This window comes from Mobula birostris, chromosome 12 (genome assembly GCF_030028105.1).
Source record: "Mobula birostris isolate sMobBir1 chromosome 12, sMobBir1.hap1, whole genome shotgun sequence".
Taxonomy (NCBI): domain Eukaryota; kingdom Metazoa; phylum Chordata; class Chondrichthyes; order Myliobatiformes; family Myliobatidae; genus Mobula; species Mobula birostris.
In genome coordinates, this window is record NC_092381.1 from 58,329,353 (window position 1) to 58,343,489 (window position 14,137).

The 14,137-nt window shown below is 39.7% G+C and overlaps 1 protein-coding gene across 1 annotated transcript in view; it reads right to left on the reverse strand.

Annotated features, from left to right (window-relative positions):
• The window catches only part of lrrc7 (leucine rich repeat containing 7), a 631,001-nt gene that overhangs the window by 203,275 nt on the left and 413,589 nt on the right, over positions 1 to 14,137 (reverse strand). The window contains exons 11-12 of the mRNA XM_072273841.1: positions 9,360 to 9,416; positions 1,474 to 1,537 (exon numbers count right to left, since the gene is read on the reverse strand). Of these exons, the coding sequence (XP_072129942.1) occupies positions 1,474 to 1,537; positions 9,360 to 9,416 (121 nt within the window). The remainder of the gene's footprint in view (positions 1 to 1,473; positions 1,538 to 9,359; positions 9,417 to 14,137) is intronic.

A 14,137-nucleotide genomic window follows, 5' to 3' on the forward strand; every position in this document is an offset into this window, starting at 1 on the left:
GTTCCTAGGTGGCATCTATTATGATATGTTTGTCTACAGAATTATCAGATGAGAACCATGCTTCTAAAAATTCTCCAACCTGCTTCATTTGCTTGTGCCAGATCCTTCCCAGTATCCTGGTTAAAATGGTGTCCTTCTCAGTCTTCATGTACCAAGATCAGCAACAGTGGATCATGTCTCCGTACTGCCACTTTGTGTTCCCTTAAATCGGTTGAGAGTTTACATCCTGTCTGGGCAACATAGTTCTTGTTACAGTCTCCGCAGGTGATTCTGTGCACCACATTACTTTTGTTGGTTGTCCTTACTGGTACCTTGGTTCTTGAGACAAGCTTCCTTAAAGTCGCCCTTGGTTTGTGAGCGATTGTGATGCCGTGAGGTTCGAGCAGTCAAGCTGTCATTTCTGAGATATTCTTGATATAGGACAAGGTTGCACATTTCAATGTGCCTTGAGTAACGTTTGTGCGACTTTTTCTTCTTTTTCATCTCCTGATGAAATTCCATGGGTAACTGTTATTCTGGAGCACTTTGAATAAGTGCTTCTCTTTCCTGGCCTGAAGTTCGGAGGTGCTGCAGTGCATTTGTTCTCTCTTAAATAAGGCGTGACGTGGCAGGCTGGGTGGTTGCTACTGTAGCTCAATACTTGGACCAGTAGACGGATGCCCCTAATGTACTGTCTGTCCTTCTCGCGACAAGTACGCCCAGAAATGCCAGTCGGTTGCTCCTTTCTCTTTCCATTGTAAATTTGATGTCACTGAATACGTTTTTGACTTAGTTAAAGGTAACCTTGATTTCATTTTGTTTGAGTATGTAGTGTATTGGATCACCTGCAGAGACTGCACCAAGAACTACATCGCCAGACAGGATGTAAACTCTCAACTTGTTTATGGGAACACAAACTGGCGGTACGCAGACACGATCCACTGCTGCTGATCTAGGTACATGAAGACCAAGAAGGACACCACAGATATTCTGACGCAGGCAAACACAAGCAAGCATGAGAATTTTTTGAAGCGTGGCTCTCTTCTGATAACTCTGCAAGCAAACATGTCGAAATAGACGCCATCTATGAACCCCCAAGAGCCAAAGAAATGTGAGCCAATGGAATTCAAAAGTCAGCTGAAGTGGTAGCCAATCAGGACTGAGGCAAGCGAACGGGGGCCTATATAAATGTGAGCACTCCCAGAGAGAAACACCAACAACAGCACATTGAGGATGTCACCTCGACTCGTGATGAAACATCTGCAAGCTAATTGCCAAGCTCGGCAAACACCGCAACGTCAAGCTCTATTGGTGTTGATAGATGCATGACAAGGAGATATACTTTGAGCGCTCAGTTACCCAAATATAAAATAGATGTTAAATGAGCCAACAGACTTCACAATATTGAATTGATTATTCTTTTGGTCTATGATAATTGCCAAAGTTAGTGGCACCTGATTAATTTGTTTCAACTTGTTTTAAATTTATTCTTACCAGCTCTGTAAATTCATTACTGCCCAGGTCCAATCGATCAATTTGTGTCAGTCTGTGCATTGACCTGCAACAGTTCAGAAAGAAAGGGTTTGCAAATTGTCATGTTATTATATTATGCAAATACCATTACACTGCAAGTAGATATTAATGATCATCAATATTAGAAAAGGAAATAATGACGATAGTAATGAATAATGTTTATCTACAACGATTTTCATCTTTGTGCAATCCGAAGTATTTTGCAACTAGATTGAATTAGGACTCCAGCTCTAATGGAGGGAAGCTTGGCAGCCTCTAGCATGAACGGATCCATACAAACAAGACTATGGGATATATTACCAGCTTTTAGAGGAAGGGATCAACTGATGAATGTTGGTCGGGGAGGCAAACTATTTCCACCTGCGGCCAAGAAACACATTAGACTTGAGCAAGCGCAGGAATCTTTATTTTTCTTTGGTGAAATACCAAGAAACAAAAAAAACAAAACACATTGCACAGACTGGAGATCAGAAAGAATAACAGAAAATAAATTCAAGCATTTTATAAAGACAAGCAAATTAAACAGTTAGGGTTCAAGGCATGTGAGAGGAACTATGCATTCATTCATGTGTATTGCTACTTTTAAACTTAAAGATCGCAGAAAACTGAAACAAAGCAGTTGGAGATGTTTGGCCTTGGGGCATGCTCTTAAGAAACAATAGAATTTATTGTTTTCTCCTCTGCCCACCCCACCTTCCATCTGCAACTGAAAACACGTTTGCATTATCACTGCTCTACTCTCTTTACACCCATGACAGTGTGGCAAGGCACATCTCAAACATCTCCTTTAAATTTGCTGATGATACAACTGTAGTTGCAGAATCTCAGGTGGTGATGAGAAGCCATATAGGTGTGATATAGATCAGCTGTTTGAGTGTTGTCGGAACAACAAACTTCCAGTCAACATTAGTAAAGCCAATGTGCACTTCAGGAAGAGGAAGTTGAGAGAACTTTTCGTGGGCCTCAATCATCGAGAACACTTGCTTGTTTGGTTGATGCAGCACAAGGTTTAAAAAGAGACCCGGACCTTTTGGGACTTTCCAGTGGGCTTCAATCATAACCATCTATTAGGCACTTGTCAAAGAGGGAGGGTGAACAGCTGGAAGTCATGGTACATATTGGTAGCAACGTAGAAAAAGGGATGAGGTCCTGAAGAGAGAATGCAAGGAGCTAGGTAGAAAGCTGAAAAGCAGGACCCCATGGAGCTTAAGGTAAAGGAAGCCTTAGGAGACAGTGATCATAATGTGATAGATTTCGCCCTGCAGTTTGAGAGCAAGAAGCTAAAATTACATGTATTAGTATTACAATGGAGTAAAAGGAATTATAAAGGCAGGAGAGATGATCTGGCTAAAGTTGATTGGAAGAGGACACTAGAAATATTATAAATGTTACCTTATAAATGTTCTAAAATCTTCAATAGCAGCATCTGAAAATGCATTGAAGAGCAGGGCTTCAACAGTGCATCTGCTGCAACCTCAACATCACTGAGGCCCTGTGAGAGTTATGACAGAGTCTGGGATTGCGAAGTAAAGGATGATTGAAGACACGCATCTGTTTGTGCAGATGTAGGTTGAACAGTTGTGTGGTGCATCAGGGGTACAATGGAAGAACTGAGCACTGTACCAAAAATCAAAAGGTACCGGGAGTGCACCGATAATTTTCAACCCTTTCTAAAGGACTAAGTTATGCAAAGCTCTTGTGAGTGAAAAGAGGGTGTGAAATGAGATTGGGAAAGAGAGGTCTGGGAGCGAAAGGAAAACAGGAAATTGAGGAAATAAAGACTTGAACTAATAATCAGCAAATTAAAGACTTTTCTATATGGTATTTGTCAGTCAGTCAGTGGGTGCCATCCCGAATCCAAGGTTGGTGGCTATGCACCTCCATCTTCTTCGATCTTGTGACAGCACCGGGTACAGCCTCTCCTCCAGTTTGTTCTCGCTGGCCGCCTTGGCACTGCCCACCGGTGAGCTCGAGTCTGAGGCCGTGTTGGCCTCCAGCCGCGGCCGCTTCTTCGAGCTCGGCCGTTTGTTAGGTGGAGGCTTTGGGCAGGTCCAGTCACACGGTGCAGCGCCCAAGTTCATAATATCTCTTCTAACTAGGTGCATAGCATACGATTTGTAGATACGTGTTGAGGCTTTAAACTCTTCCACGGAAGATGGCCGTTGGCTCACAAGGAGCTCATTCGCCGTTTGTCAGGTCTTGTTTTTTTTAGTCCTGCTGGGTGTCCTCACACCCTCCTATGTGGTATATAAAAGGTTAAAATGTTATTAGTAAGAATATTTGAAGTATAGCTTTTTCTTGTTCTTTTTATTCAGTTAATCTAACAGAATGAAGCATGGCCAGATTCACATCCTGCAGCAAGTAAGAGCTGAAAGAATTATCCACTCCTGGACAACAGCACAACAGTAATTGTCTAGTGAAGGAGAGAGAACGAGCAATAGTGTGTATGATGATGCCATACCAAAAGCAAACAACAGGCAGGCAGATCAAAACACCCTTGAGGGCACCTTAATATTTTAACCAACATTCAGTTCAAAGTATTGACATGGGTAGAGGGCTTCCCTGGGTTTCCAGTCAGACCCATGACCATAGCACCAGGCACAGGGAGGAAAGAGAAAGGCCAAGGGAGCAATAGCTATGTTGACTTTACATCCAGAGGAACAGATAAACATTTCTATTGTTGGGGATATGATTCCAGAATGGTACACTGCCTCCTGATGCCAAGGTTAAAGATATTACTAAGTATAAAAGAGTACACAGTTCTGGAGGCTGATTTCAGAAGTTATGAAAAAGCAGGAAATCAAAGATAGCCATATCTTGAATACAGTGTTAAGCATCAGTGAATATAGAAAGAGCAGGACAGTGCAGATAAATGAATGGTTGGAGAACTGGTGCTGAAAGGGAACTTTCAATTCTTGGATTTTGGAGACTATAGGACTAAACTGAATAACACCTTTGTGGGCTGGTTTGCTCGTGTGGGGGGGGGGAGCGGGAGTTGCAGTGGGAAAGAGGGTAAATTTACATGGTGTGGGATGAGCACATAATAAAGAGAAAAAGGTGCACAAAGATCAGGAGAGGTAAATAGCACCAAAATACTAGAACGTACAATCATCACAGCGATATTTGATTCTGTGTTTCGTGCTCCCTGGAGTACAAAACGATAGCAAATGTTAAAAATTTAAATTATAAATCATAAATAGAAAATAGAAAAGGGAAAGTAAGGTAGTGCAAAAAAAAACCGAGAGGGAGGTCTGGATATTTGGAGGGTATGGCTCAGATCCGGGTTAGGATCTGTTCATCAGCTCATCTTCTACCTTAGGCCACGAACTTATCAATCACCCCTGATGAGTTATTAACTGATGAGCTATTGACTTCAAACTTTCTGCATAATCACTCAAGGAGTTGAACTGCATGTGCATGTAATGAGAGCTGTATAACTCATCTCTTTCTGGCTTAGGCCACGAACTTATCAATCACCCCTGCTGAAGACACTTTCTAGAGGTCCAAGATCCGTATGCTCCATAACCGCTGGACTAAGTGTGTAAACGTAGGAAGGGACTATGTTGAAAAACAAATGTGCTAGGTTTTCTAAAATTGACTCTTTCTACTTTAGACCACAAACCTATCAATCACCCCTTGTATGTCAGTACCGATATGGTGTGGAAATGATTTAGGCAAGGCAGAGCACACATCATTGGGGGAAACATCTGAGAAACAGCAGCAACCAATTTAGATTAACTAAGGAAAAGGTTAGAACCCTACAAGCTTTAAAATAACAAATTGGAGAAAGGTCAGCTTCAGCAGGACAAAAACAGATCCAGACCACAAAATCTCGAATCAATGCTTGGCAGGCAGAACTGCAATTGAAACCAGTCACCCATCATTGACCAAAAAAAGAGAGAATAAAATACAGCAAAAAAAATTACTGAATTCAAGTTAATACAAGTTAAAACCAAGTTCAGTAAAAAATGTTATGAGGGAAAGTGAAAAAGAAATTAAAGAAACATGAGAAAAAGAAACTTACAGGATACATCAAAGTTCATTTTAAAATATTCAACAGGTGTGCAAAAATGTGTTAAAAAAGAGAGACTAAATGATCAAAGACCAAAAAGAATATTTATTCATGCAGGATGAGGGCATAGCTGAGATACTGAATGAGTACCTTACATCAATCTTCATTAAGGAAGAAGATGCTGTTGGAGTTTCAACAACGTAACTGTCATTCTGGATGGGTGTACAATTAATAATGAGAAGACACTACATGGTTGAGAGTTGGAACCCTTGTTTTTTTATTATATATATTAACAGTCTAGAAGTGAATGCAGAAGAGTGTGTTAACTTGACAGTCAGACAACATTTGAATGAGTGTGGCACATGGGAATCTGGGAAAAATTAGGCCAATGGTACAGGTTGGAAGCGAACCTGCAAGAGGCAATGTTTATGATGTTCCCAATGACTGGAGTGATTTCTCACACAAAGAGAGGTGACTGTGTTTTTTGGAGGTTAATCATCACAGGCCAAGACAATACTGCACGAGTTCTTTCGGGTATTGTTCTAGCCTCAGTCGTCTTAAACTGCTTCATCAAGGACCTTTCTTCCATCATAAGGTTGGAAATGTAGATGTGTGCTGATGATTGCATAATTTAAATTATATATGCAGCCCAATCCTACACACAGAAAGAGCTAAACAATCTTTACTGTAGGTTGAGAAGTGACAGGTTAACAATTTTAGGCTAGAAAAGATACAGATCTATGAAAAGAAAATGGCTGTGAACCAAGGTAACCTCAGCCCAGCAAATGACATGAGCAGGCTGGAAGTGGTTTGAATTAATCTGACTTTCAAAAAAACTATAGAGGAGATGGGAGGCACAACTTCTTGTTGGGAGAAGAGCGATGAGGTGATGCTGCCTGTAATTGTGGACTAGATCCAGTGGAGCATCTGGCCCAATAAGGCAGAACCAATGAGATGGAAACACAACGGTACAGAAAGAGATTAAGAATAGAGAATGCAGGTGTAGAAGCAAGAAAAACTCTGGAGACCAATCATCCTGGAAGTGAATGATATGCCAGTGACATGGAGATAATGTTAGGATCAAGAGGAACACCTGTTCAGAATTAACTCATGATTCTTGGGTAATAACTTTTGTATTCTGATTGACAGTTTGGGAATTGTCAAGGAAACCTAGTAGGAGATTGTACAGACAGTTAATCTTGTATGAATTTCAAACTCACTTTCATCCAAGCTGTATGAATTACATGTCCATTCGTAACTGCACCAATAAAGACAAATGATAGTTCATAAATATTCTGTTTTTGGTCTAACCAATCATTGTCAAATATGCCACGGAAGTGCCAGACAATGGTAATTTCCAACCACAGAATAGTTAACAAGGGGCGAATTAACTTACAAAACTGTGTCTTTGGGATATGGTAGGAAAGAGGAGCCGCCCCAGGGGAAACACACACAACATGCAAAGTCCATGCAGTGAGCGCAGAGTTTGGAATTGACCTTGAGTCATTGCAGCAGTGAGGCAGAGCTCTACTTGCTATTCCATACTGTCAGAATCAGCTTAGGTATCACTGGCAATTCTCATGAAATTTGTTTTTTCTCAGCAGCAATGATAAAAGAAAAACCATAAATTATAATAAGAAAAAATATATTAATTAAATTACATATGTATGGCAAAAAAGAGCAAAAATAAAAGAATAGTAGTGAGTTAGTGTACATGGGTTCACTGTCCATTCAGATATCTGATGGTGGTGGAGAAGAAGCTGTTCCTAAAACTTTGAGTCGGTGTCTTCAGGATCCTATACCCGCTCCTCGATGGTGACAATGAGAAGAGGACATGTCCTGGGTGACAGGGGTCCTTAGTGACGGATGCCAGCTTTTTGAAGCATTGTCTTCTGAAGATGTCCTTGATGCTGGGGAGGCTAATGCCCATAATGGAGCTGGCTGAAGTTGCAGGTTTTTCCTAGCCTGTGCAATGGCCGTTCCAAAAAGGCAGTGATGCAACCAGTTCAAATGCTCTGCATGGTACATCTGTAGGAATTTGCAAGGAGTCTTTGATGACAAACGAAGTGTCTTCCATCTCCCAATGAAACACATCTGCTGCCGTACCCTCTTTGTAATTGCATCAATCCGTCTTTCGAAATGTTGACATCCAGAAACTTGAAACTGCTCACCCTTTCCACTGGTGATCCCTTGATGAAAATAATGTGCATTGCCTCGACTTCTCTTCTTGAAGCCCGCAATCAATTCCTTGGTCTTACATTAAGTGCAAGGTTGTTGTAGTGACACCACTCAATCAGATGATCTATCTATTCTGTGTGCTGTTTGCCTTACACTATCAATGACCTTTTGAGCTAAAAATGAAGCACCTTAATTAGAAATATGAAGCACTTTTGGAATATAGCAAATACATTAATTACTGAAATTTATCATGGGAATTGATAATGAGATACTGTGTGACAGTCTTTAAGTCCGGAACATTCTGAATGGCAATGTCTCACAGGAACAGAAGCAAGTGCATGGGATTTCTGTACTTATTTGGAAATGAACTGTAAAATCATATTATATCAAGTCTACTGCTGATTCTCAGCAAGGTTATTTTACAGTTAAATTGGTATAGTTTCATGGCACACCATGAATTCTCAGCTTTTCATTGGAGTCAATTTTCTTATATACAGTTACTTTGTCAAGCATAGGAAGACTCACTCTCTTTCCACAAAAAAAATCACACACAAAAAAATCTTGCTACTAATTTGGAAAAAGCAGCCAAGTGGCACTGGTGAGGTTTTATGAAAACCTGCTTCACAGATCACAAGACCGCTTTGGAAATTTGGTACAGAGCACGGCACACTAAAAGAACTACATCCATTAAAATAAATCATTTTAAATTGCGGTTATCCAGTCACAGTTACCAAGTATCATAGCAGGAACGAAAGTATTAAAACGATGTGTTACTTTAAAAGATACTGCTGACAACAATTGCTAAGTTGTATTAGTAGGTTAATACCATGAAAAATATTTTAATTTTATGTTCAAGTTATAACATGAATATGCTGATATGTAGTAATATGCTATTTTTATTCATTGAAGTGATGTGGGAGGTGCTGCCAAGTCCAATGTTAATTGCCAATCCCAACTTCCCCTGAGATGCTGATGCCTTCTTATACTGCTGCAATCCAAATGGCAAAGGATTATACATATTGCCATTACGAAGTTCCAGGATTATAATTTAGCCACGATAAAGGGATATTATGATACAGATTGGGATAGCTTAAGATTCTATTTGAACCGTATTGGATTGATTGCAAGAATGCGGCAAATGTGCGTGCAGCCAACTGATCATGCTGTGATTCGATTGGGCCTCCATCAGGCTCTCTCTTTTTGCCCGGGATTCTGAGTGTGCATGTTTTTATCTCGGCAGGCCTACACTTTAAGCACCTCAGAGTGTATTGTGACCAACATGACTCAGTAAAAACTTTTAATCCCACTGCTCTGCTGTCGTTCTTGTTCCGCACATACATAACACAATTATTCAAGATTCACGGTCACTGCCTATTTTCAGAGAAATAGCCATTTAATTAAGATACCAGACAAAATACAGAAACTGTGAATTCTATTCTGCTTAATATCTTCAGGGAATAAAAGGAGAAAGAAAGTAAGTCATCCTGGCTACTTGAGTATCCTAACCTTTTTATACCTGTCTGGTATTACTTTCTCAGTTCCTGAAGCCCTCCAACTTCCATTTGGGAATATTCAACAAACTTCAAAGATCATTCTGATTATATAAATATGAACAGTTAGGAAACAAATATGTAACTTTATGTATATGTGAACTTACTTTGGTAGAGTTTTCAGATGATTTTCTCTGAGCTCCAGAATGCGCAGCTTGGTAAGTCTAAAAATGCAAAAACAAATGTACTTCTGAAAAATATTAGCACATCGTTCTTTTAATCATTTCAAAATATTCTGGGGCTGGTGATTTAATTATGTAACAGTGATATACAGTTGTACTCGTGCTTCACAGGTAGAACATTAGATTGATACCTGACAGTCTATCAAGGGACCTATTTGAACATATACATGATATAAAGTAGCAGAAAGAAAATGATAAGAGCCAACTGGAGTTTAAAAAAAACCTACCACTTTGTAGTAAAATTCAAGATAAACCTTTTATAGTATAAAGCTGAAATATTATCTTTATGTGAAGAATGTAGTGAAACTGCACTGGACAACATTGTATAAAAATGCTAATAATATTTAAAAATATACACATAATACATACCAAAAGCGACTGCACACATAATACATAACAAAAGTGACTGCACTTTAACAGCTCATACTTGGCTGCAAAATATTTGGCAAGTACAGACACCATAGTGTCATGGTGTCGTGTGAAATCAGGTTCGAAGGATTCGGTGAGTGGGGAAAGACGACACTCATTGCCGGTAAGTAAGTTAACTATTTATTAACAGGGCAAGGCAGACAATAAACATTCAGTAACTCACTCAAGTTACACACAGTAGCAAATACAAACTAAAGTATGTGCCCGGGTCCTCTTTACTGCAGCACACTTTCACTGTTTACCACTTCCATGGCACTTGGTCATAATAGCAGCCCAGAATGACCCAGACTGCGAAAAGAGAACGAATGCTTTCAGTGCACTAGAATTATACTCTAGCTACACCGGGACGTCATCAGCTGGCACTGGCACCAAACAGCAGCCAGTGAAAGAGTGAGCTTTCAATGAATATTTAAGATGGACACTTACTGTAACACATGGCTATGTTATTGGACTTGTAACCCAGTTATCAAATGATCCAGAAACACAAGTTCACACTCAAACATGCATCCTTCACCTGGCCAGCTAAAAAAGTTAAATTCATGTAACTCAATAAAACTAGATTTAAAAAAAATGCTAGTCTCGGTAATTTAACAATGATTGCATTGTCATTAAAAACTCATGTGGTTTATTAAGGTCCTGCAGGGAAAGACATCTGTTATCTTTATTTAATCTGCTTTTTTTGTAACTTCAGATCACCATCATGTCTGATTTATAACTGCATCCTCAAGTCAGTGTGGACAACAGATGCAAGCATTGCCTTACCTTGACCTTCACATACCATGAATGAACAATAAAAATGCTAAGAAGGTGCTATTGTTGTGAATACAAGGTTAATCTCTCATTTACAAGACATACACATTCCACTGGAAAGAAAGATAAAGGACATTAAAGGGGACGTACTGTAATGGACAATTTGTAAATAATTTAAGAAAAAACAATAAAGTGTTTTAAAATATAAGGGAACCACAGCAGACTGAAATGAATATAAAGGCAAGGTAATAAACTGGCCAGGTTCACAAAACAGAAAAATGCCAGATCAGCAGAAGCTATTAAAAGAACTGCTAAGCACAAGTATATTTACAGCAACCAGTGAAAATAAAACCAATGATTTTTTTAGATCTCAAAAGTGAAAGAAGATCAAACGGCAGCTGAATTCAGTGTTTACAGAGGATATCAGATGAACTATCCCTGGCATGGGCATTGTGAGCCATATCTTCTGATGAACAATAGGTGATCTATACCGCCCAGTTAGCTGTGCAGGGATCACACTTTTTTTTCCCCCATTATGGTATCAAATACACTCTCCTGATGGGAGTTCATCTTCCAGCTGATCAGCAAGGCCTTGTGTAGCATAGTGCCTCTCTGAGTACTCACCTGGTTCTGTTGCTATTGACTTTGAGGAAAGCAGACATTCTTTCAGCAATTGTCCCAAATGTTGGCAATAAAATAAACTCAGTTGTATTTAAGTGAAAGTGTGGATCCACAAAGTTATTTATGCAACAGACTCAGACCTTGAATAATGAAAGAATTTTTGATTATATCACTGGAAGTCCTTTATGAATATTGGCATTGATGAAATGTACCTCCATTCACAAAGCCGTGATACAAGTGTTTACTCTTGCATTAAAATTATGTGCAAACAAGTATTCTGTTTGAAACGTCTCCATCTGAAATAGTTAAACAGCTTAAAAATGTTTGTCAGATGATATCCTTTGGATGGGAGTTCAGTAGCAAGGTTAAAGGTCCATTTGCTGATTTGAGCTGGTTCGGTCTCTTGGGTGTAGAGGGTCAGGAAAGTTCATCAGGCACATTTGCAAAAGAAGTTCAAAAAAGGAGGGCACCATGGAGACTGATCCATGCAGTGAGCCAGCCCAGGATAGCTCAACCAATGAGGCATTTTTAAAGTTTACTAACCATCACAGGAAAGTACTCCAAGTTACAAGATCCCACAGACATCTAGCCTGATAGTTGAGGGATAAATGTTCTACAGGATGTTCGGGAGCTCTTTAGTTTTATCTAGTGTGTCATGGGACCTTTTCTATCTACACAAGGACATAGGCAGAAATTCCATTTAGCCACTCATCTACATTATCCAACACTTGCTCAATACTTCACCGAAGAGTTTCAGTGTTTTATTATTTTCTCAAGTGCCTGGATTATATTTCAACCACCAATCTTCTAGCTAAGAGGAAACTACAGTGGCAAAGGCATGACTAACACAGTGCAGTTTCTACAAAAAAAATGCCAAAGTTGGAAAATAGGAACACATATAGGAAATGCTGTTAACTTGGAATAAAAACAGAAAAGATAGGAAATACTTAGCAAGAAGGGCAGCATCTGTGGAGAGAGAAATAAAGTTGATTTTCAGGGATTAGTTGGAACAGAAGAAAGATAATGTACTGCCATTGCACTTACATTGAGCTTCACTAGAAAAATGTAGGAGGCACAGGATAGGTCAATTGTGAGCGTGAAATAGGGAATTAAAATGACAGGTGATGAAAAATCTTGGATCATGCCTGCAATCTAAATGGAGCTGTTCCATAAAGTGATAGCCCTGATTCAGTCTGGTCTCTTCATTGCAGAGGAGCCCATACTGTGAGCAGAACACTAAGTTGGGAGAGTTATAAATAAACATAGAATATGGCATAAAAGGTTCATGCTCAACATAGCAACTGTATAAAACCCATTACGGTTTTTGTGACACTGGAGGAACCTAAATTCAATGTTATTCTGGTTGATTTTCAGGTGAAAAATAGATTCAATGTGAGTTTTATTTTGCTGAATTATAGCCTAACATTTTTGCTTACTTTTGAACACCTGCTAAATTTGTCAGGCTTACTTTAGGCAATTACTGTGCCCATGAGAAATATTGGATAAGATTTGCAGCCATTTTCAGAAAATGCTATATTGGATTAAGTTTTCAAGCTTTGCTGGTGATTCCTAATAGAATCACTGGGGTTCAAAGAATCCAAATGATAAATGTCCTGAGCAAGGAGTCAAACACAGAAGCAATGCTCTTCCTGACTCCACATCAAGAAGTTGGGCTGCTGGTGCTTTGCATTTCTTTCCTTTGGCTTACCTGCAGACTGGTTGTATCTAAGTTCATATTAAATGCTATCTCATTGAAAATTTTCAGAAAGTTATTATAACAAATTAAATGGTAATTTTTTCTTCTGACCAAGAAGTCTAAACCTAAGGGTCACTGAATAAGACCACAGCAGAATTAGGCTATTCAGCCTATTGAGTCTGCTCTGCCATTTCATCATGGCTGATATTTTTATCTGTCTCACCCCCATTCTCTTGCCGCCTTCTCGTAAGCGTTGACCCCCTGAATAATCAAGAGCCTATCAACCTCAGCTTTAAATATACTCGACCTCCACAACCATGTATGGCAATGAGTTCCACAGATTCACTCCCTCTGGCTAAAGAAATTCTTCATCATCTCTGTTCTAAATGGATGTCCCTCAATTCTGAGGCTGTGGCCAATGGTCTTAGAGACACCCACTATAGGAAATATCCTCTCCACATCCACTCTATCCAGACCTTTCAATATTCAGTGAGATCCCCTTTCAGTCTTATAAACTCCAGCAAGTACAGGCCCAGAGCTATCAGATGCTCCTCATATGTTAATCCTTTCATTCCTGGAATCACTATCATTATCTTCTTCTCAACACCCTCCAATGCCAGCACATATTTTCTTAAATAAAGGGCCCAAAATTGCTCATAATACTGCAAGTGTGATCTGACAGTGCCTGATAAGCCTAAGAACACAGCCCAGCACATCACACAAACCAATCTTCCGTCCTTAGACTCACTTTACACCACACGCTGTCGGAGCAGTGCTGCCAGGATAGTCAAGGACACGACCCACCCAGTCAACACACTTTTCGTCCCTCTTCCCTCCGGGAGAAGGCTCAGGAGCTTGAAGACTCGTACGGCCAGATTTGGGAACAGCTTCTTTCCAACTGTGGTAAGACTGCTGAACAGATCCTGACCCGGATCTGAGCTGTACCCTCCAAATATCCGGACCTGCCTCTCGGTTTTTTTGGACTACCTTACTTTCCCCTTTCAATTTTCTATTGATGATTTATAATTTAAATTTTTAATATTTGCTATTAATTTGCACTCCAGGGAGTGCGAAGCGCAGAATCAAATATCGCTGTGATAATTGTACGTTCTAGTATCAATTGTTTGGCGACGATAAAGTATTACGTCCTTGCTCTTATATTCAAGTCTTCTCAAAATGAATGCTAACATTGCATTTTCCTACCTTA